This window comes from Salmo trutta, chromosome 13 (genome assembly GCF_901001165.1).
Source record: "Salmo trutta chromosome 13, fSalTru1.1, whole genome shotgun sequence".
NCBI lineage: Eukaryota > Metazoa > Chordata > Actinopteri > Salmoniformes > Salmonidae > Salmo > Salmo trutta.
Genome location: NC_042969.1, coordinates 56,966,365 through 56,986,979, shown reverse-complemented (window position 1 = coordinate 56,986,979; position 20,615 = coordinate 56,966,365). Strand labels below are relative to the sequence as shown.

At 43.3% G+C, this 20,615-nt stretch overlaps 1 protein-coding gene across 3 annotated transcripts; it reads right to left on the bottom strand.

Annotated features, from left to right (window-relative positions):
* Positions 1–174: 174 nt before the first annotated feature.
* On the bottom strand, positions 175–18,847 carry LOC115206129 (hypoxia-inducible factor 1-alpha). 3 transcript variants are annotated; one of them, XM_029772743.1, is made up of 15 exons: positions 18,666–18,847; positions 13,845–14,032; positions 13,506–13,663; positions 12,475–12,559; positions 12,259–12,374; positions 8,898–9,085; positions 7,136–7,242; positions 4,532–4,679; positions 4,179–4,393; positions 3,753–3,895; positions 3,539–3,631; positions 3,267–3,397; positions 2,538–2,649; positions 1,978–2,101; positions 175–1,787 (listed from the first exon to the last, which is right to left on the bottom strand). In XM_029772743.1, the coding sequence occupies exons 1-15, from the start codon at positions 18,695–18,697 to the stop codon at positions 1,726–1,728; spliced, it is 1,902 nt and encodes a 633-aa protein (XP_029628603.1). In that variant the 5' UTR covers positions 18,698–18,847; the 3' UTR covers positions 175–1,725. The 3 variants fall into 3 exon arrangements, with proteins under 3 accessions (XP_029628603.1, XP_029628605.1, XP_029628604.1); XM_029772745.1 differs by lacking the exon at positions 18,666–18,847 and adding an exon at positions 14,325–14,656; XM_029772744.1 differs by having other exon boundaries at positions 1,726–1,787; positions 13,506–13,660; positions 18,666–18,697.
* Positions 18,848–20,615: the final 1,768 nt, after the last annotated feature.

The window sequence follows — 20,615 nt, the reverse complement described above, 5'->3', positions numbered from 1 at the left end:
ACACATTTTGAAGGGCAATAGGTGGGCATAATAACATTTTTTGCCAAACATACTCACTATAAATTGTACTACTTGATTAAAAACTGATAAATAATCCACTTGATTAGAGAGAAATTCTCTTTCTGCTCCCCTATTGGAATATATATTTTTAAAAAGTGTATAGATCTAACTTCATTAGATTATATCACTGTTTATTACAAAATATTAGATCAATGTACTTCAATCATTTTATTGGAGTCACTTAAAGTGGGGGGGTTTAACCCCATGCAACCCTGCTATTGAAGATTATTATTTTGTAATGAAAAGCAAAGTACATTCTTAAAAAAACCAAAGCTCAAATGGCACCCCAAACACGTAATACTCTCAGAAATATATGGAGGGCAAGGTTTACACAGGTTAGTACAGGTGAGAAGGCTATGTTGCTTCTTTCATCATACTGGGCGGACAAACAATACTAACACATTCTGATGAATCTATAGAGATGAACCTAACGCCACCATAGGATCATTTAATTATTGCAAATGCAATAATCCTATAATCATGCAGGTAAAATAAATCCTGTGTGCTTCAAACCAATTATCTTTCAATCTCTTTCTATTCTTAAAAGATAGATTCATAATAAAGACAACAACGGGGGAGTAATTGATTAGATGTTAAGTCATCATTTTTACAGTACGTGAAATGAATGCGCAAAAGGCGTATATCAGATATTGTTTCCACTGAATTTGCAAAAGAGCAACCATATTCTGAAAAGAAATAACTACTGCTTGAATATGACAAGATCTTGCACCACTTAGAAATACATGATAAAAGCAACGGAAACATTGCGGTTTATACAATAGTAGTCCATAAGCGAGCATACAAAACATTCATTTAATACATGTTTTTTTCCTTTCTAAAGTCTAGCATGTAAAGTATATAAAAATACTAAGTAAAAAGATGCCATTGAAATCATTTGTCTGTTTGGTTGGAAAGAGATGGCAGTCGAGTACGTGACATACAGCTTATCTGTTGAGGTAACTGTTATGGGTGTAAGTACTGCATCCAACTGCTCAATAGCAATGGCTTGGGATGTTAGTAATTCATTTGATCCTTCCTTATAAAAATGACCCATAGACGATCGTTCTGAGGTAATATTGGAATATCTTATAACCGTTGTGCGTTTGTTACAAAATAATATCATAATAATAAACCTAAAGGTCCCGTACAGACTGCCAGGTCCACATACCGTACTGAAGAACAGTAGACCAACTGAAGGGTCATTACTGTGTCCTAAAACACCACTCTGTCAGATTTACTGGACGTGTCTTAGGCTTGATTTGTGCGTGTGTTTTTTTAGTCTGTTCTGACCTCGGAAGCACCATTGGGTCAAGTGTAGAGTTTAGACTAAAGTCTACAAGTGTTCGCAAGAACTGAGGAGAACACTTTTATCAACCCTGAATGAGAGGGGAGGGGGGGCTAAACCTAATACTGCCACCTACCCCCTAGAACATGAGACATACAAGAATGGAGAGAAGAGGAGGAACAAGGTTTCTTAAGCTACAGGCATCCTCGCAGAAAACCATAGCAGGCTGTTGTGGACATAGCTGGGTAGCGTGAGGAAGTCTGAGTTGGAGGTGCTGGCAGAGAGAATGCGTGCGTCTGGTTGGGGAGTGTGTGAATCCTGTTGAGGCGCCATGATCTCAGAACTCTGCAGCTGGCAGGGGATGATTAGCAGCTGCTTCCTCAAGTCAGAGAGGAGGTCAGGGGGTCAGGTGGGCGGGACAAGAAGAGGTCCCTCATCAAGGCTGGGGGAGAACATGACAGAAGGGGAAGAGGAGATGAACTGAGTTGGATTGGTCATCACCTATTTCAGTAGATATTAGCAAGAGTGCATTTGGTAGGTACGGTATGACATAGTATGCAAATGCCACACATGAAGCCTAAATATTTGCCTAAGATACAGTAGTACCATGACTTGTGTCTGTGTGTTTGTACCTGCGGTATCACATCGTCCCTGGGCTTCCCCGAGGATGGGGTCCCTGTCCGTCAGCAGTTGACTCCGCCTGCGGGGGTGTGGCCCCAGCTCCAACTCTGGGCTGTCTGTATCCTCCAGGCAGTCCTGAAACACACACAGTTTCAACTTTAATAGCACATCATTGTTCATTAAGTCATTTCATACACTGTCCTCAACTCCCACCCTAAACCCCCTTCCTCACCCAACCCTAAACCCCCCTCCTCACCCCACCCTAAACCCCCTTCCTCACCCCACCCTAAACCCCCTTCCTCACCCCACCCTAAACCCCCCTCCTCACCCCACCCTCACCCAACCCTAAACACCCTCCTCACCCCACCCTAAACCCCTTCCTCACCCCACCCTAAACCCCTTCCTCACCCAACCCTAAACACCCTCCTCACCCCACCCTAAACCCCCTCCTCACCCAACCCTAAACCCCTTCCTCACCCAACCCTAAACCCCTTCCTCACCCCACCCTAAACCCCCTTCCTCACCCCACCCTAAACCCCCTTCCTCACCCCACCCTAAACCCCCTCCTCACCAGTAGGGTGTAGCTGAGAAGCAGTTCCTGCTCGATGGGGGACACCGAGTGTCTCAGTCTCTTGTCCTGACTCATCAGCTGGGAGGGCATGTCTTCATCCTGCTCATGGCTCCTGTGGAAGTTACAGTTAGGAACGTTAACATTCAGCAACACTTTCACTCCAAAACACCCAACACCACTGTCTGTCCCTCCAAAACACCCAACACCACTGTCTGTCCCTCCAAAACACCCAACACCACTGTCTGTCCCTCCAAAACACCCAACACCACTGTCTGTCCCTCCAAAACACCCAACACCACTGTCTGTCCCTCCAAAACACCCAACACCACTGTCTGTCCCTCCAAAACACCCAACACCACTGTCTGTCCCTCCAAAACACCCAACACCACTGTCTGTCCCTCCAAAACACCCAACACCACTGTCTGTCCCTCCAAAACACCCAACACCACTGTCTGTCCCTCCAAAACACCCAACACCACTGTCTGTCCCTCCAAAACACCCAACACCACTGTCTGTCCCTCCAAAACACCCAACACCACTGTCTGTCCCTCCAAAACACCCAACACCACTGTCTGTCCCTCCAAAACACCCAACACCACTGTCTGTCCCTCCAAAACACCCAACACCACTGTCTGTCCCTCCAAAACACTCAAGCCAACCGGGCGTCTCGTCTCTCTCACTGGTGTGACCCAGACAGCAGTGGGTCAGTAGAATAGAGTAGATTTTTACCGTTTCCTGGTAGCAGTGGGGGGCTCTGGGGAGGGGCTGTCAGGGGTCTCAGGGAGCTGGACGCTGAGCAGGAAATCATCATCCATGGAGATATACGGTGCCAGCATGTCCAGATCAACCACTTCCACGTCCTGCCAGCACAGGAGACAGACTGCTCAATCACAGGTATAGGCTCCTTCTTCCTAATTTCCCTCTCAAAATAGTTTGACTTCTTGAAGAAATAGGAAAGAACTATGCTCATCATTAAATGTTCGGGTGTGTTCTGCATGTACCTCAGGCTGGTCTTCCTTCTGCACGACCTCTTCTGGACAGACGGCAAACAACCTCTCCACCTCATCCTCTATTGGCAGCTCCTCAATGGGGATCTGACGAGGACAGATATATAGTGGACTCCTCATCAGTGAGAACACATTGGGTTCATAGGTTATAGACTCTAAGGAGATACTGTATCCTCACTGACATTTAAGAATCAACTAAAGTTATTACCAGCGCTGGTGTTGGTGATGATGAGGTGGGCTTGTCAAATATGGGTGCGAGGAGCGTCCACAGCTCGGGGGTGCACAGGTCCTGTGGGAAAACTGGGGCGGAGTCAGGGCTTGATGGAAGGCTGAACGACAGCTCCACAAAGTCTGCAGAAACACAGACACACAAGTCAAGACACAAACAGTCTTTTGAGCACTTGTGACAGTGAATGAATATGTAGTAAGCCAGCCCTGTCTGAGCCAGAATGGCCCATAGGGCAGGAGGCTGCCGCGTGAGGCAGCTTGATCTACTAGTACACTAGTCTGTCGCAGGGCCTCAGGCCCTAGAATCTTTTGGTACTCGACCCGGGGATCAAACTCCCAACCTCAGGGGAGACACTAACCACAAGATGGTACAGTACTAAGGTGTGAATTAAAGTGTGAGGATGACCTGTGACGGGGTCTCCTGAGACAGGGGCCAGTTGGAGGAGGTCCTCTGGGTTCTCCTTCAGCTGTTGGAAGAGCTCTCCACTGCTGCTGTTGTCACTCTTCTTCCTGTTGTCACTGTCACACAAGGTCTCCTCTGAGGCCTCAGAGACAGGATCCCTCTTCAGCCCACAGCCAGTCTGCTCTACTGAGAACACCACATCTGCCTGCTCCACCACACTGAGATGGAGAGAGAGAGAGAGAGCGATAGATAGAGAGACAGACAGAAAGAGATTATGTAGGGTAGGGAGAATGGAAAGGGGTGAACGTATGTGTCATGAAAAAGGAGATGAGAGTAGAGAGGAGGTGAGGCATTACCTGAGGATGAAGTTAAGACAGACCACAGCCTCTGGTTGAGAGGTCTTGTTGTTGTAGATGACTGTAGCCTGGGTCTCTGCCCACACGAAGCCCCCACTCTTGGCCAGGAAACGATATTGGCTGGTGCACACCTGGCCTTTAGACAGAACTGGGATGGGGGGGGGGGGGGGGGGGGACAGTGGACATATCAACGTACACAGACAAACACACCCACACTTCAAGTTGACCACTTCACTATAGCACTCTTAAAAGGCTGAGCAGGGCTCATAAAACAATGTCCTGTTCCCGGAGGTGAAGTAAATGACATTACTAAGCTGCTCCTGAATGTACTACATCAGGAGTCCATGTGGGTTTTAATGACATTACTAAGCTGCTCCTGAATGTACTACATCAGGAGTCCATGTGGGTTTTAATGACATTACTAAGCTGCTCCTGAATGTACTACATCAGGAGTCCATGTGGGTTTTAATGACATTACTAAGCTGCTCCTGAATGTACTATATCAGGAGTCCATGTGAGTTTTAATGACATTAATAAGCTGCTCCTGAATGTACTACATCAGGAGTCCATGTGGGTTTTAATGACATTACTAAGGGCAGCGCTGAACAGTTGAAACTGGATTTTAAAAGAGCTGATTGTCTCTCTGCTAGACACTAATAGAAGACCCATCATATCTGGACCCGTAGCCTCTCTGAAACGCGGTATTGAACGCTTTTAGCAGGATTTTTTCTCTTCACAACTGGCTACGTGATTATTGCAGCTCAATGAGTGTAACTTTGGTTTCCAAAAGGTATCGAAATTGTCAACCAAACACATTTTATAAGGAGGATGGGATCCATCCAAATCATTTGGGTTCCTGGATCCTTTCACAGCATTATAAGGCTGTGTTGAGACAATGGCTTATCAATGACCCAAGCCCAGCTCAGTTAATCCCTACCGTTGTGATGCAGAGTTGTCATAATGCTTCAGCAAATGGACATTACACCAGGGGTGTTGGTCGACACAATGTAATTAAACTAATTTGTCCCTCTTACTGCCCTGAATGCCTCTGCTGATCCTACAGCTATTGTATGCAGTAATCATGTGCCTATGAACCAGCATTATACTGTTAGCACTGAGGCAGTGTGCCCTAGGAGGAAGTCCACTGTGTGCAGCTCACCCTACTAACATAAATAACATGAGCATATCTACTTCTGCTAAGCTTCCCTGTAAAGCAATGAAAACAAGTAAGCATCCCAAAAGAAAAAAGTGCTTAAAATAGCCCACGTTAACATACATAGCATAAGAAACAAGGTTTATGAAATCAATAATTTGCTAGTAACGGATGACATTCATATTCTGACTATCTCTGAAACTCAGTTAGATAAAACTTTTTATGATACAGTGGTAGCAATACAAGGTTATAACATTTATAGAAAATGTAGAAATGCCAGTGGTGGAGGTGTTGCTGTTTATATTCAGAACCACATTCCTGTAAAGATTAGAGGATCTCATGTTAAATAATGTGGAAGTAATATGGCTGCAGGTTCATCTGCCTCACCTAAAGACCCTTCTGCTAGGAAGCTGCTATAGACCACCAAGCGCTAACGATCAGTATCTGGATAATGTGTGTGAAATGCTTGATAATGTATGTGTTATCAACAGAGAGGTATATTTTCTGGGTGATTTAAATATGGACTGGCTTTCATCAAGCTGCCCACTCAAGAAAAAGCTTCAAACTGTAACTAGTGCCTACAACCTGGTTCAGGTTGTCAGTCAACCTACCAGGGTAGTTACAAACAGCACAGGAATGAAATCATCAACATGTATTGATCACATCTTTACTAATGCTGCAGAAATGTGTTTAAAAGCAGTATCCAGATCCATCGGATGTAGTGATCACAATATAGTAGCCATATCTAGGAAAACCAAAGTTCCAAAGGCTGGGCCTAATGTAGTCTATAAGAGGTCATACAATAAGTTTTGTAGTGATTCCTACGTTGTTGATGTAAAGAATATTTGTTGGTCCGTGGTGTGTAATGAGGAGCAAACAGACGCTGCACTTGACACTACTGTTAGCTAGCCCGACAGTCACAAACAATTGTTAGCTAGCTACCCACAAAGAATTGACATCTACCTTGAACAACATTACTTTTAGGTCCATTTTTGCCTGTGTGGTCTCGTCTCTATTTTTGCTGGCTGAAAGAAGGTTTCAGTGAATGGGCAGTGCAGCGTGAGGCAATACAGTAGGGGGAGTGGAAGCGCTTCTCACGGTAGTTTGCAAATTGAGAAACACCCTGTGTTTTCACGCAGTCTAGCAGTAGTTGTTCCATTCTCTGTCCTTACTGTTCAGTCTGCTTCCCAGACGCCCAGGAGGAAAGGCTGAGCAGTAGCAAGTCCGCCTGACAACAGCTGTCACAACAACACGTCGTCCCCAGTACTCACACAGTGTCATTTTACTTATGCGTCACTCACTGGCATAACGCCTTACAGTGTTACACTGACTCTCACGGTACTGGTATATGTCACATGATAATGTTACAAAGGAGACTAGCTCGGTGAAACCAATGTTTTAGCATGGGCCCTTCCACCTACAATCCAGACACCCTGCTCTCAGAGACTCACGGATGTGCAGGCTCTTGGTCACATGATCCGAGTCCAGGGCATGATGGAATTCGTAGGCAGATTTGCCAATCAGATCTTCTGGCTCGTATCCCACTAGCTCTGCAACCCTGGCAACACAGGGGAAGCAGAAGGAGGGGGTCAGAGGTCAGCTTGTAGTCAACAACCCATCGATGATGCAGTATGGTAGTTTTGCAAGAGGGAATGGTATAAAATGATTAATTTACCCTAGCAGATTAAGTTATGAGTTATTGTAATGAGCCCCACTGAGAGTGGGCAACAAACAATGGTTATAAACTCTCCCACGGTATGGTGATGGCGATCTCCAGCGATCTGTTTGTTTGTGTGTAGTGGGAAATTATTTCATTCACGATTTTCTGAACTTGATTTGTTAATGATATGTTCTAAATATAATTGTATAAGCGGAGAGACATGGACCGAGGCATTCCCCTGGGAGGTGAAACCGGAATTAGACATGTACCCCCATGTTAACATCATGTTAATGCCATGTTTGGTTAAGTCGTTTTCTGTTAGTCTATAATTATATTGTAACCGACTACTGATATCCTTTTACTTCTTAAACCTTTGACCTGTTTAAGTGCTGATGGTATACTTTCTGGTAATCTGTGTCGACAGTGGCTAAGGCTACTGTCTTAGTTGGAGTCGGAGGATTTAGTGACCTTGAAGACTGAACAGTTGTCTGCTGATCGTGGATATAAGGGCCTTCTCCGAGGAGGCCAGGCAGACTTTTCTATGCTGGAGGTTGTCTCCCGTTGAAACTTGTATGAAACCGAATTGATTTTATGATTAATCGCGGTTATAGTCACTCTTCTCTTTTATCCAGGGGTTGGAAGCAAAACATAACGGGTAGGGAGAGATCGAGACAGAGGGGTGAACGTTTAGGTGGCTTGATGTCCTGAACATCATGGTATGACTTGGAATGTGTTTAGGCTATTACTAGCATCAGAACTTCACTGAATAACAGAATTATATAATAGATATTCTGAATATTTAAAAAAGAAAAAAAAAAATCCTATTATTAACTGTTTCTCATGATTTTAAAATAACTTTTCTCTTTGGAAACACTAGAGATCACTTTCATTTCCGGTTGTTTCCTTTCCTCTAATTAGTTCACTCTTTTCCCTTAACCGGTTCCAACCCCTGCTTTTATTCATTTCACAATCCCCTTTACAGGGTGTGTGTTTGTGTGTGAGGTTTCCGTTGCTATGCATGTGTGTATTGGCCTAAAAGTGAGTGTAACGTTCAGTCTAGTTTAATTATGGGTGTATCCATTGCAGCCAATTCTATTACAAAACGTTTTGCAACCGAAACTGTTTACTTCAAATGCTGTTGAGTTACGTTTTGTTCTCAAATGAAAATTGTTGTTCAGTCGTGTCTCTTTCTGGAAAGATTTGGATGGAACCCCAGGGTTTCCCAAACTCAAAGCTTGATGATGATTGGTTATTTGTATCAGCTGTGTAGTGCTAGAGCAAAAACCAAAAGGTGCCCCCTGCTTTAGAACATGGAAGAATTGATCATTTATAGATGTGCAGCTTGTGCCCAATACTTCAGACTTGTCATATTGGAATGGCACCGTGTGGAAACCAGAACATTTAAATGAACTACTTCCATTTAAGAATGCAACAGCTTTTACATCACGTTGAAGAGCGTTTGGATTAAAAGGTTTTGCAACAGACTAAACGTTTTGCAACAGAATCGGCGTAATGAATTCACCCCGTGTGTGTGTGTGTCTGCTCAGCCTCACCTGCCCTCGCAGTGTGTGAAGTGCAGGTCCATGCTGTGTCGAGTGAGGAAGGTACTGCGGTCCAGAGGGAACTCCACACTGGACGGGTGGGGGATGGGCTCACACAGCACCATCATGAAGCTGCCTGCAGGGGGTGACGAGTCCTCGTCACTGCAGCACACACGCATGTGGCCTGTACAGTGCAGCACCTGGGGGCCACAGAGTGCAGGAAGGTTAGTTTGATAAGCATGACTATCCATATTTACATAACAGGGCACATGCAAGAGCAACAGAACCCATAAGTCCCAATGTGAATGTTGTAGAGCAGGGATGGGCAACTTTGATGGGGGTGGGGGCCACAAAAAAAAAAATCACAACTCATCATGAGGGGCCACAGTGGCTCGCTTTTTTGTTGTTGTGTGGAAAGTGATACGAGGGCCTTTAAAAAAGGGGGGCTGTGCTGCGGGCTGCCCGCCAGTTGCCCATTCCTGTTACAGAGACAATTCAGGGCCGACTGACTATGTTAAGCAACATTCACAGTGGGACTTGACATGGCGTGTTAGAAGAAAATGAAGGAATGTAAGGATTATTCTATACAAGAGGAAGGTTACGTCCCAAATGGCAGCCTATTCCCTATATGGTGCACTACTTTAGACCAGAGCTCTATTCCCTATATATAGTGCACTACTTTAGACCAGAGCTCTATTCCCTATATATAGTGCACTACTTTAGACCAGAGCTCTATTCCCTATATATAGTGCACTACTTTAGACCAGAGCTCTATTCCCTATATATAGTGCACTACTTTAGACCAGAGCTCTATTCCCTATATATAGTGCACTACTTTAGACCAGAGCTCTATTCCCTATATATAGTGCACTACTTTAGACCAGAGCTCTATTCCCTATATATAGTGCACTACTTTAGACCAGAGCTCTATTCCCTATATATAGTGCACTACTTTAGACCAGAGCTCTATTCCCTATATATAGTGCACTACTTTAGACCAGAGCTCTATTCCCTATATATAGTGCACTACTTTAGACCAGAGCTCTATTCCCTATATATAGTGCACTACTTTAGACCAGAGCTCTATTCCCTATATATAGTGCACTACTTTAGACCAGAGCTCTATTCCCTATATATAGTGCACTACTTTAGACCAGAGCTCTATTCCCTATATATAGTGCACTACTTTAGACCAGAGCTCTATTCCCTATATATAGTGCACTACTTTAGACCAGAGCTCTATTCCCTATATATAGTGCACTACTTTAGACCAGAGCTCTATTCCCTATATATAGTGCACTACTTTAGACCAGAGCTCTATTCCCTATATATAGTGCACTACTTTAGACCAGAGCTCTATTCCCTATATATAGTGCACTACTTTTAACCAGAGCTCTATTCCCTATATAGTGCACTACTTTTAACCAGAGCTCTATTCCCTATATAGTGCACTACTTTTAACCAGAGCTCTATTCCCTATATAGTGCACTACTTCAGACCAGAGCTCTGGCGCAGACCAAATAACCATAGAGATGGAGAGGAACAGTAGTATACTGGAACAGCAATATAAAAATGGGATGTGACACCCTTGTAACACGGCCAAGAGTGAGAACAGACTCACCCCAATAACACAAATGCTGAGTCAACACTGTTTACACACACCTCTACAGGAGTCCAGAGCGTAACTGGGCCAAGGCTTTCTGACAGTCATGATCACTGATGGACCCCTGCCCTGTGTGTGTGTGTGTGTGTGTGTGTGTGTACACTTGTTTTCCTACTTTATCAGGACCCCAATGTTCTAACAATTCACCCAAACGTCCTTACAAGGTAGGAAAACAATAACTTTTTTCTTGCACAGAATTTAAAAAAATTATATTTTAAGGGTTAGGTTTTAGAGTTTTAAGTTAAGGTTAGGTTTAGGGGTTAAGGTTAGGGAAAATAGTATTTTTAAAAATCAAACAGTTTTACTCCCCAAAAAGTCCAGAAATTTCACAAAAATAAAGCTGTAATCCCCTGGATCAACCTCTCGATGCTGGACACTGAGCCAAGCAGAAATGAGCCAAGAGAAATGAAGGTGAGGGGACACCACCTACGCTTCCAATGATGTAGGCAAGCCATAGTCGCTCCGATAGGAAAGAAAGTAAGGCAGAGTGGCAGGCTGGATTAAGTAGAGAACCAGACTCATAAACCAGAGAGATATGGTTAATCCCCACGTCTCATCATTAGAATGGAGACAAATCCCTGATATCTAGGCCAGCCAGACTGTCCTACCTAACCTTTCAGATGGATTAAGTGTCCTGGCCTTCTGAATCCAAAACACATCTCATGTTTATAGCTCAGATGTTTCTCTAATGTCTTAGCAACATATGAATCTCACTGAATGATGAAAGACGGCCGAATAGGGTTGGCCAATATCCAGATGATCAGACCTTCTGATTCAGAGGGGTTGGGTTAAATGCGGAAGACCCATTCCAGTTGTACAACTGACTAGATATCCCCCTTTCCCTTCATACCAATCCTGTACCATAGCGGGGTACATGGTATTACCGTTATAGCAGTCCCTTGTATGCACTCTCTCTCCATAGCGGACACTAGCTATATGCTAACAAGCGCAATCGGACATAAACGAATTGCAAGAACAGACAGCCCAGCTCATAAAGTTATACTCAAAAGGCTACTCTTTTTCTGCATGCACAAAACAAATATTAGACAACAGGGATCTTGATCAAGTAGGGGATTGTTCGTCTCTGCTGTAAATCTTGAAAGCTAGCAACTTAGCTAGAGAGGAAGTTAGCAAACCAAATGCAGAGCTGAAGAGAATTGATATGGCACATCTTAGATAGTTAAATGTATAGTTATAAGATATTTTGCTAGACAGCATTAGTTGTGCATTTCAAGTGTGAAGATGGATATTCACGTCATGTCACAAAGCTTCCATTTGCTCAGTGTGCTCTTTGTAAACAACATACCATGTGACTGGCTCAATCAACTGCTTTGGGGAACGACTTCTTAATGAAAACAATAATGAAACAGGCAAAATGAAGGACGCCATCTGCTTTATCTATTAACTTATTGCTCAAGCTGACTGCAGGTATTTATTTAAAAACAAATATTCACATTTATGAAAAAACAAACTACAAATTGTTAACGGTATTGATGATATTGAATATTTCAAAATACCCCGGTATACATTACGAACGGTATACAGACCAAGCCTAACGCCCTACGCAGGTGTGGAATACGCAGGTGTGGAATACGCAGGTGTGGAATACGCAGGTGTGGAATACGCAGGTGTACGGGGCTTGGGGTGTTGGTGACTCATTAGGGCTCAGCTGTGTGTGTGTGTGTGTGTGTGTGTGTGGGGGGGGCGTACCTTCCAAGTGGCAGACTTTATGTTGACAGTGCGCCCTCTAACAGTCAGAGTGCTCTTCATCCTAAGAAAGAAGGTCATCTCTGTGTGTTGCTGCACTGGTTTCTTCTTGAATACACCTGGGATGGAGAGAATAGGTTCCAGGCTTTAGGCCTATAGCTCTGTGTGAGCATGCATGATGAACACACACACACACACACACAGGGTAGATTGTCTCACCTGGCCTAGGCACCAGGAGATCCCGTAGCTCCTCTTGGTCACATGGGTGGACAAAGTCATAAACACTCTGGCCCAGCAGCTCCAGCTGGACAACAACAATAATACAACCATGTCAACACAATGCCACACAGGCGCCTTTTCCATGAACTGCAGATTAAGAAAAGCTGCACTGCAAATCCGAGAATATCACACCTGGTGCTTCGTAGCTTGTATCTATTTGCTAACTTCTACAAACATGATGATGTCTGCATTTTCTTGGTAATCCAACCGACCAGACTCTTAAATTTGTTCTGCAGGGTAATCTAGGGGACCATAAACGTTTAGCTCCCGTTTCACTATTGCGGGATGATTATTTGTAACGGCTATGATTGTACTACATGCCTGCATGTCAAAGAATAAAAAGATAGGTAAGCTAAGAAAGGGGGGAAGAGATGACTTCTCGTAAAAAAAAAGGGTTTTATCTGTAGAACGTGAGGGCTCTCAGAGACCACAGCCTATTTTGAAGGAAGAAGAGGAAGCACGTATAAAGAACACATATCACGTGTGGTTTAACTCACATGTCAGACACTGAAATATCCAAAACGCCTCATGATTTCAAACCGTTAAATCAATTATGCAACATAGAACTAACCAATTGGACAACCAAACTGTTCATCAAAGGCCATGAATAAAAACCTTGTAAAACATGCATTAATAACTTAATATTATTGACATTACTCGTTGCCATTTGTTAAGTGGGAGAACACTTTTTGTATCGAGTCTGCAGTCGACATTCTAGTAAGTCTATAACGGATTCATTCTACTTCACTATACTCAATTAGAGCTTTGTGGATACAGACTGACTGTAAACAAAAATCACACAACAGCTGTGGAACTGTATATTACTATAGTACTACTATATGCCATTAAGCAGATGCTTTTTATCCAAAGAGACTTACAACAGCGAGTACATACATTTTCATATGGATAGCCCCAGTGGGGATCAAACCCATGACCCTGATGTTACCAAGACCATGTGTGTCTGTATGTACCTGTTGGATGCCCAGGTGTTTGTCGACGCTGTCACCCAGGTAAATCATATCCCCCTCCTCGGTCATCACCATGATGAAGCCTGCCAACGCCCGGGGGTAGAACCCATCCATCGTGTCCTCATCCCCATCTGTGACGCGCTCCTCACTCGTATCCCCTGCTACGACATAAAACCCACCTCATTAGAAAATACACGTGTCCTACGTCATGTCACCACCTTTACGACTCAAGGGTCTAGACTACCACCATCTTGGGGGTTGGTTATTACTTGGAAAGTAGTAAAGAAAGTAGGCTCTCAACCATTCACAGGACACGGACATGACTGGCCAATGGGAGCCCACCTGAGCGGAGGTGGTGCATGCGAAGGAAGCTGAGCGTCACCCTCATGATGGCGGCCTTGTCCAGGTCGGCGGAGACTCTGCGGGGGAGGGGCAGGGTATGGGCCAGCTCGTAGAACAGCTCTGTCTCCTGACTCCGCCGGCAGCGTGCCGCATCCCGGGAACGCACCTTCCGCTGATCCGTACTCGACCTGGACACAGGGAAGTGAGAGAGAGAAAAAAAGAGTGGTGAGGAAGTGATGAAGCAGGAAGAGAAGTCGAACAGACCAATGCGGTGTAGGAGCAAGGCATACTGAGGTGTTCATTCATGAAGATAAATCCTTTGTGATTTCTTGCGTTCACAAATGTAATCCAATTTTCCGATGTGTGAAATTCTAACAAATCACAAAACGCCCAAAACCCTTTCAACACACATTTCAATATACTTTTTCTGTGAAGTCAGTCAGTGTACAAAGTCAAACCAGATATTTAACATCCACTTACTATCTACAGTGTAATATTCACTTCCTTCTCAGATAAACAAAATTCAAACATTGTTTATCCCTCTTCTTCATCAAAGTTCTCTGATCCCCTCTTTAGTCCATCACACCTACATAACCGAACAAGCAAATAGCTAAATATTCAAACTCACACATACAAACAGATGGAACAAAATGTATTTCCTAAATTGTTTTCTCTTTTATTCAGCATATAGGATCCTCAGTGTGTAGTTGAAGTGTTCACCGCGTCTCACACTGTGTCTGGGAGGGGGCAGGGAAACAATCCTCCCTGAACCACAGCCCTTAATCTCCTCTTACCTCCCTCCCCTTAGCCTCCTCCCCTTAGCTTCCTCCCTCGCACCACGGGGATACAGGCAGGCTCTGTTAACCCGTTTATGGCATCTGACCCCAATCAACAGTCAGACCCCCTCGTGTCCTCCATTGTCCCCCTGTCCTCTATAGTCTGAGAGCTTCTGAGATTGTGCCCTCACTTCTTTCCCCCTGGCTTTTCACAGGAAGTTTAAACAGAAGCAATGTGTATCTCCACGTATGACTGCAGGCTGGGTGAAACGGTTCAGGAGTTCTCCCAGTCCCTTAGCATCTCACAATCTGTGTTTATCCAAAGAAAATGTAATTGATTATTTAATAACTGTAATTGATCCTTACCAGCTGTGGTAATATGAAGTGAGAGTAATGAGTTTTGTCATTGGCCAGGGTGTGACAGAATGTGCTCGGTTTGATTTTAATATGGTCAGATATGTGTTCTCAAAGAATTACCCTAAGTAACAGGCAACATAAGGGCACTTCCATGGTAACAGAATTTAGATTTTTCACTTAAAATGTATGCAAAAAAAACATTGATTTCAAGTTTAACAAACCATACAACTCTATGGACAAGGACTACCTTTAACAATTTACATTGAACACATTACAACAACAAACATTACTGGAAGAACTGTGCAGATACGAAGTTCGGTAACAGAATTTTAATAAAATCTACCTCTGTTTTTTTATGTGACCCGTTTTTCAAAAAGATTCAAAAGGTGTGTGCAGAACTACAGTAAGTAACGTGGACTTACACCTGGTAAGAGAAATGCGGTAATGGAATTTCATCATGGGTCCCTGATCTGTACCACACAGAAATGCATAATTATGAATATGAATGTCATTCTCTTCATGATGTATCCTAAATAGGTACACAAAACGGTAGAAATATGCAATATCCTCCTTTGCATATTTGGGTATTATTCTACATACTGGCTATTATTTTAATGAGCTCTGCTACCAAGCAAGGCCAAATTTGGTTGGTCCAGACAGAATCTGAACCAATCATAGAAGTCTATGTTGCACAAGTTTGGACATCAAAGTACACCCCTGTAGAGTATAATATAATACAGTACAGGATTGATTTCTTCATCCTGCTCAGGCTGCTTTTCATACCGTGTCCACCCCCTCCTGCTGACTTCTGGTCCGACTCCCACCTGCTCCCGCAAGAACTGGTCCTGAACCCGACCACAGTCCCACAGAGTTATTTTAGGTGTATGTGAAGCTGCTTGATTTGCAGCCCCGGGCTTTAGTTTTGAACGGTTTTCTGCATTTCTCCAACACTGGCCGCGCATTCTCCATGATTGATTGGTATTCAATTATTCAAACAATTTAAAAGTAAATGCTACAGCCCACACTATGCAAAATAATATCTTGTTTGTCAATAGAGGATTGTGTTTCTATCTCCTGTCTTGTATAGGCTCTGAGATTAAATAGGAGTGTGACGTCATAGCCTCTCACAGCAATACTGCAGTTTACCCATACTGTCCCATAATACACTTGTTGCTTTTAAAGTAACAGTTGTTGTGTTTAAGGGGTTATAAGAGTGCACTGCCTGCCAGGCCCCCTGACTGCTGATTGGTCAGTTCATTGGAGTCAGCTTCTTTTCTGCTCCTGGGATCTTCATGGCTCGGTGGCTGGTATGCTAGAGTGGGGGAGGGGTATCTGAGTGAGCCAGAGCCTCTCAGCCTGACTGTTTGTTAGCTTTTGAAATTATAAAAAAGAGAGTGCAAGATATTTTGTGAATATGTCTAAAAACATAATTGTATTTGGAGGTTTTTGACCATATATTGACCTAAACTCAATCCCTGAAGACAACATGAAAAATGATTGTATATCTCAAGGAATGCCATTTTGGCCATACAAATACTGTCATAAATTACAGGTATTAATGGAAATATTTTACACAATTTGACATTTGAGAGATTTTTGACACCGAAAGGACACCTGGGCCTTGTTATGGATAAACATGTATACAGACAGATTGGTATAAGATATCTGCTCCATTGTTTTGTGCACATGTTGACAAGATGTTGGGGAATCACTGAAATGGAATATTGACCCTCTGAGCTTCCCTGATGACTTAAACACTGTGTGACTGTTTTAGCCCTCCACATGAACAGGATAGAGCCCTATACAATGTGTCGTTCAGGCATAGTTTAGTCAAAATCTATATTTGGGTCTAATTACCCTGAACTTGAGTTGTGTCTCAAGGTCCACGGTGACAGAATCCACAATAATCTATTTATTACTTCTGCCACAGCCCGCATCGTCAAATGTCATGAACGTAAACAGCCGTTAGCAATGCTGCACTGCAAGCTGAAATTTCCTAAAAATATATTGTCACCATGGGTCTTCAGTTTAGACATCTCAAGGTTAAGGTAAATCGACCCAAATATAGATTGACTGAACTAGGCCTCTCGTTAACCTTTTGTTTTTTGAAAATCATTTATCGTCGATATAAAATTTAGGTTCCAAACCCGTAGATCGAAAGCGAGGCGTATCAATATTTAGATAGAGCATTTACCCCGCCCGGCATATTGGTAGACTACGTGAAATGACCCAATGCCATGCAATTGGAGTCATAACGGCATGACTGACTGTAGGCAGTGTCAATTTGACCTTGGAAACATGAATGAAACCTAATGGAACATGTCCTCTCAGGTGGGTATAATTTGTGGAACGGTCCAACAGGAATCTGTTCCAAAAACTTTGTAAATAACAAGGTTGCCAACAAACAACGCATACAAAGTTGTATAGCGGCAGAATAAGATACCGGGTAGAGAGTGGGCTATTTTTCACTCATCACGTTTATTCTGAAAAATGTCTGTCTTCACTCTGGTAGCCTATGGACAAACATTAAGAATAAGCTACGTGGTGAGTTGATTCCTATTCGGCAGCTAGTTAGCTAGGTGAATTGATCATGCTACTTTGTATGCGTTGTTTGTTGGCAACCTTGTACTTTACAAAGTTTTTGAAACAAATTCCTTTTGGAACATTCCACAAATTATAGCCATCCTGTCCTCTCTACCCCCTGGAATAAGGTCAATGACACCATCAACTCCGCACCTTACAGGTTTACTAGGCTCTTCATTTAATCCTGCCTCAAAATGAGTTGATGATATTGAGATGTGTGAATTGAGTAGGCTCAATCCTATCCTAAACTATAAAGAATCTCTCAACCAAAACTATGTAGTAAAATATATACTTAAATAAGGTTGTCTAATAGTTGTTGCACAATTTCCATTGCCAAGATCTAAATGCAGAGACACAGAGGCGTTATGCCCATAGGGGGCACGGGGGTAAGTGCCCCCTCAGATTTGTCCTGTAAAAAATATTTATATATTTCTCTGTAATACTACTAGCCACAATTTGATCAAGTTGGGTTAAGCTAGCCCAGATAGGTTTCCAATATCCCAACCTCATAACTTGCTACCAACAAGCCATTTCAGGCTATCAATCAAGTTAGAGTAGCTAGTCCAACTATCTTAGCTGGCATGTGTAAACAACGTCACGTTGCTTGCTTAGCCAGTACCACTTCATCCCAATTTGGACCATACCTGGCGCGAACTCTGGACCTCTGCCTTGCTAGCACACATGACCACCATCCTGAAACATCTTACCAGTCAGTGCCACATGAAAAACGAGCTAAAGTCTGAAGTGGTTGAGGAGTACGTTTCACACATCCCCATGTGCTACACATGCCTGCTGGCAAGGTTGGTAGACTTCAGAAAGGCAAGCAAGATTTTGGGCCCTAGATTGCAGGAAAAAGCAGTTTCAGGTGTTTGAAAATGCACATACTTTGTGCCCCCTCGGATTTGGGTGCATGACGCCCCTGGTAGAAGACTTGGGTGGAAAAAATGGATTTTACTTTTTGATATCTCGTATCTGTACATTCGTGTGCATGTCCAAGTTATTTTGGAGTCGGCAGACAATAGGCTACGAGAACACTTGGAATATGTCGACGATGTTTAATTGAAACCGAAAGCGCACATGTATAACTCATTTATAAATGTCTTACCGTTGTCCAACAGGCTCTTCCTTCGTATCCATATTAAACTCGTAAACTTCAAGTATCAGACTTCTGATTTGTTTTATTATTGTTAATGTCTATGCTGAGACTGTTTGACTCGAGAAAGCTCTAACTACAACACCTCCTCCCGGCTGACTTCCGCCTTTGCAGACATTCTAGCCAATGAGAGGGCAGATTCGCATGAACAACAGGGATGCGTTCAGTACGAAAAAACGTACTGCAACGTTCAATTAAAGGGACAAGGTGCGGTTCTGAACGACCAGTTCAAAAACGGAGAGATGGTTGGTTGGGGAACGGCCCTTTAAATTTGTCACTCACTGCTTTAAAACCATACCCACCAAACGTACCTCAAAGTCTGTTCAAGAACGTTGAAGGACGTTCTGAGGAAACGTGCCGTTCAGTACAAACCGTCACGTAACGTAGCAGACATTCAATCGAACTGAACGAACCCCAGGCACAACTTTGTCTATTGTGCTCGTTTGAGTGGTAAGGCTGAAGCCACGACAGTAGAATAAATTGGAGTAAAGTCGGGGGAGGTGCATTTGGTGTCAGCCGAATGGTCGGACACTAATGTGGTTTTCCAACAGCAAGACTCAGATCAACATGGTGGGGTCATTGTTTATCAACGTTTTTCTTTATAATGTCAAAATAAACATGCCTCCAACCCCAATATCACACAAGCACAAACTGAAATCAAATGTGTGTACATTGTTCAATCAATTAGTGACAGTTCCAAATATCACATGAATTGCAGCAACGTCTTTGGTCACGTTCATGTAGGTCAAACAAAAAGACAATAATGATTGGTTGACAATTAGAGCCTCCCACAATGCAGCTGGTGGCTGAAGGATGAAGTTGGTGAAGAGCAACTGCAGTAACTAACAGTCGACTGCAGTCAAAATGTCATGACCTTTGATCACGTGATTTCTGTTCATACAGTGGACATGAAGGTGCAAGTCCGACAATTTCTTTCCCAATAATGCAACACACTTTGAAAGCCGGTGACCGACATGACAAAAGTGATCAGCTCGAACGAGTTTGAGCTGATCAATTCTGTCTGTGGTCATGCCTTTCAAAGTGAGTTGCAAACCTGCCTTGCATCTACATGTCAACTGCATGAACTTTGCAAAACCCATGTGATCAAAGGTCATGCAGTTTTTTATGCAAGCGCCTTCAAGTCGCTGTAGCTGCTTATTTCATGTTTATTTTTGACACAACAAAGATGTTTTTTTATTTTTTATAAACAATGGCAACACTGTCATGTTGCTAGGAGCCTTGCTGTAGGGAAAAGGCTATACGGACACTCAAGAGCTGCAAACCGCTATGGCAACCTGCAATGGCAACACTACCATGTTGCACGGAGCCTTGTTTTAGGAAAAAGGCTATATGGACACTCCTGACCTGCAAACCTACATTTCATTTCTGAATTGGTAAAAATTAGGTTAGGGTTCGGATCTGGGTCCCAACCTGGCCCTAATTTTAAAGCTTTTGGAAGTGCAATCCAAGTTGGAAGATAAACACACTAGTACACCACAGAGGACATATAATATCTACATAAACACTATGTAATTACTAGGTGTTACACAGGATTTAGCCAGTTAAAATGAAGTGTATCTTGAAGGGTACTTTCTTGTAATTCAATACTCCTGAAAATATGAGGGCAGCGCAAGCAGATGAATGAAAGTAGTGAATAGCAGTTTTTCTCTGTGAGAATCCCTGGGACCAAAGCAGTTAAGGATTTAGTTCAAATTAAAGTTAAGGGTCAGTTTTAGATTTTGGATAGTCATTTTGCAGGTCAGCAGTGTCCTTATAGTCTCTCTCTCTTGCTGTAGGTAAACAGTGCCCCTTCTCCGACTTCACTCGTTGACTTTCATCTACAGTCGGCTGCGTTAAAGCCTTACTGCTCGAACACACCCGATGTGTTTATTGATCCCCTCA

What these genes read in the sequence shown, in the direction of transcription:
- LOC115206129 (XM_029772743.1), bottom strand. Translation starts at nt 18,697, where the DNA reads ATGGATACGAAGGAAGAGCCTGTTGGACAACG. An exon ending in CATGCACCACCTCCGCTCAG is followed by an intron (nt 13,664 to 13,844) that starts GTGGGCTCCCAT and finishes TTTATGTCGTAG; the next exon opens with CAGGGGATACGAGTGAGGAG. An exon ending in CTCAGGAGACCCCGTCACAG is followed by an intron (nt 3,896 to 4,178) that starts GTCATCCTCACA and finishes GTGTTTCTGCAG; the next exon opens with ACTTTGTGGAGCTGTCGTTC.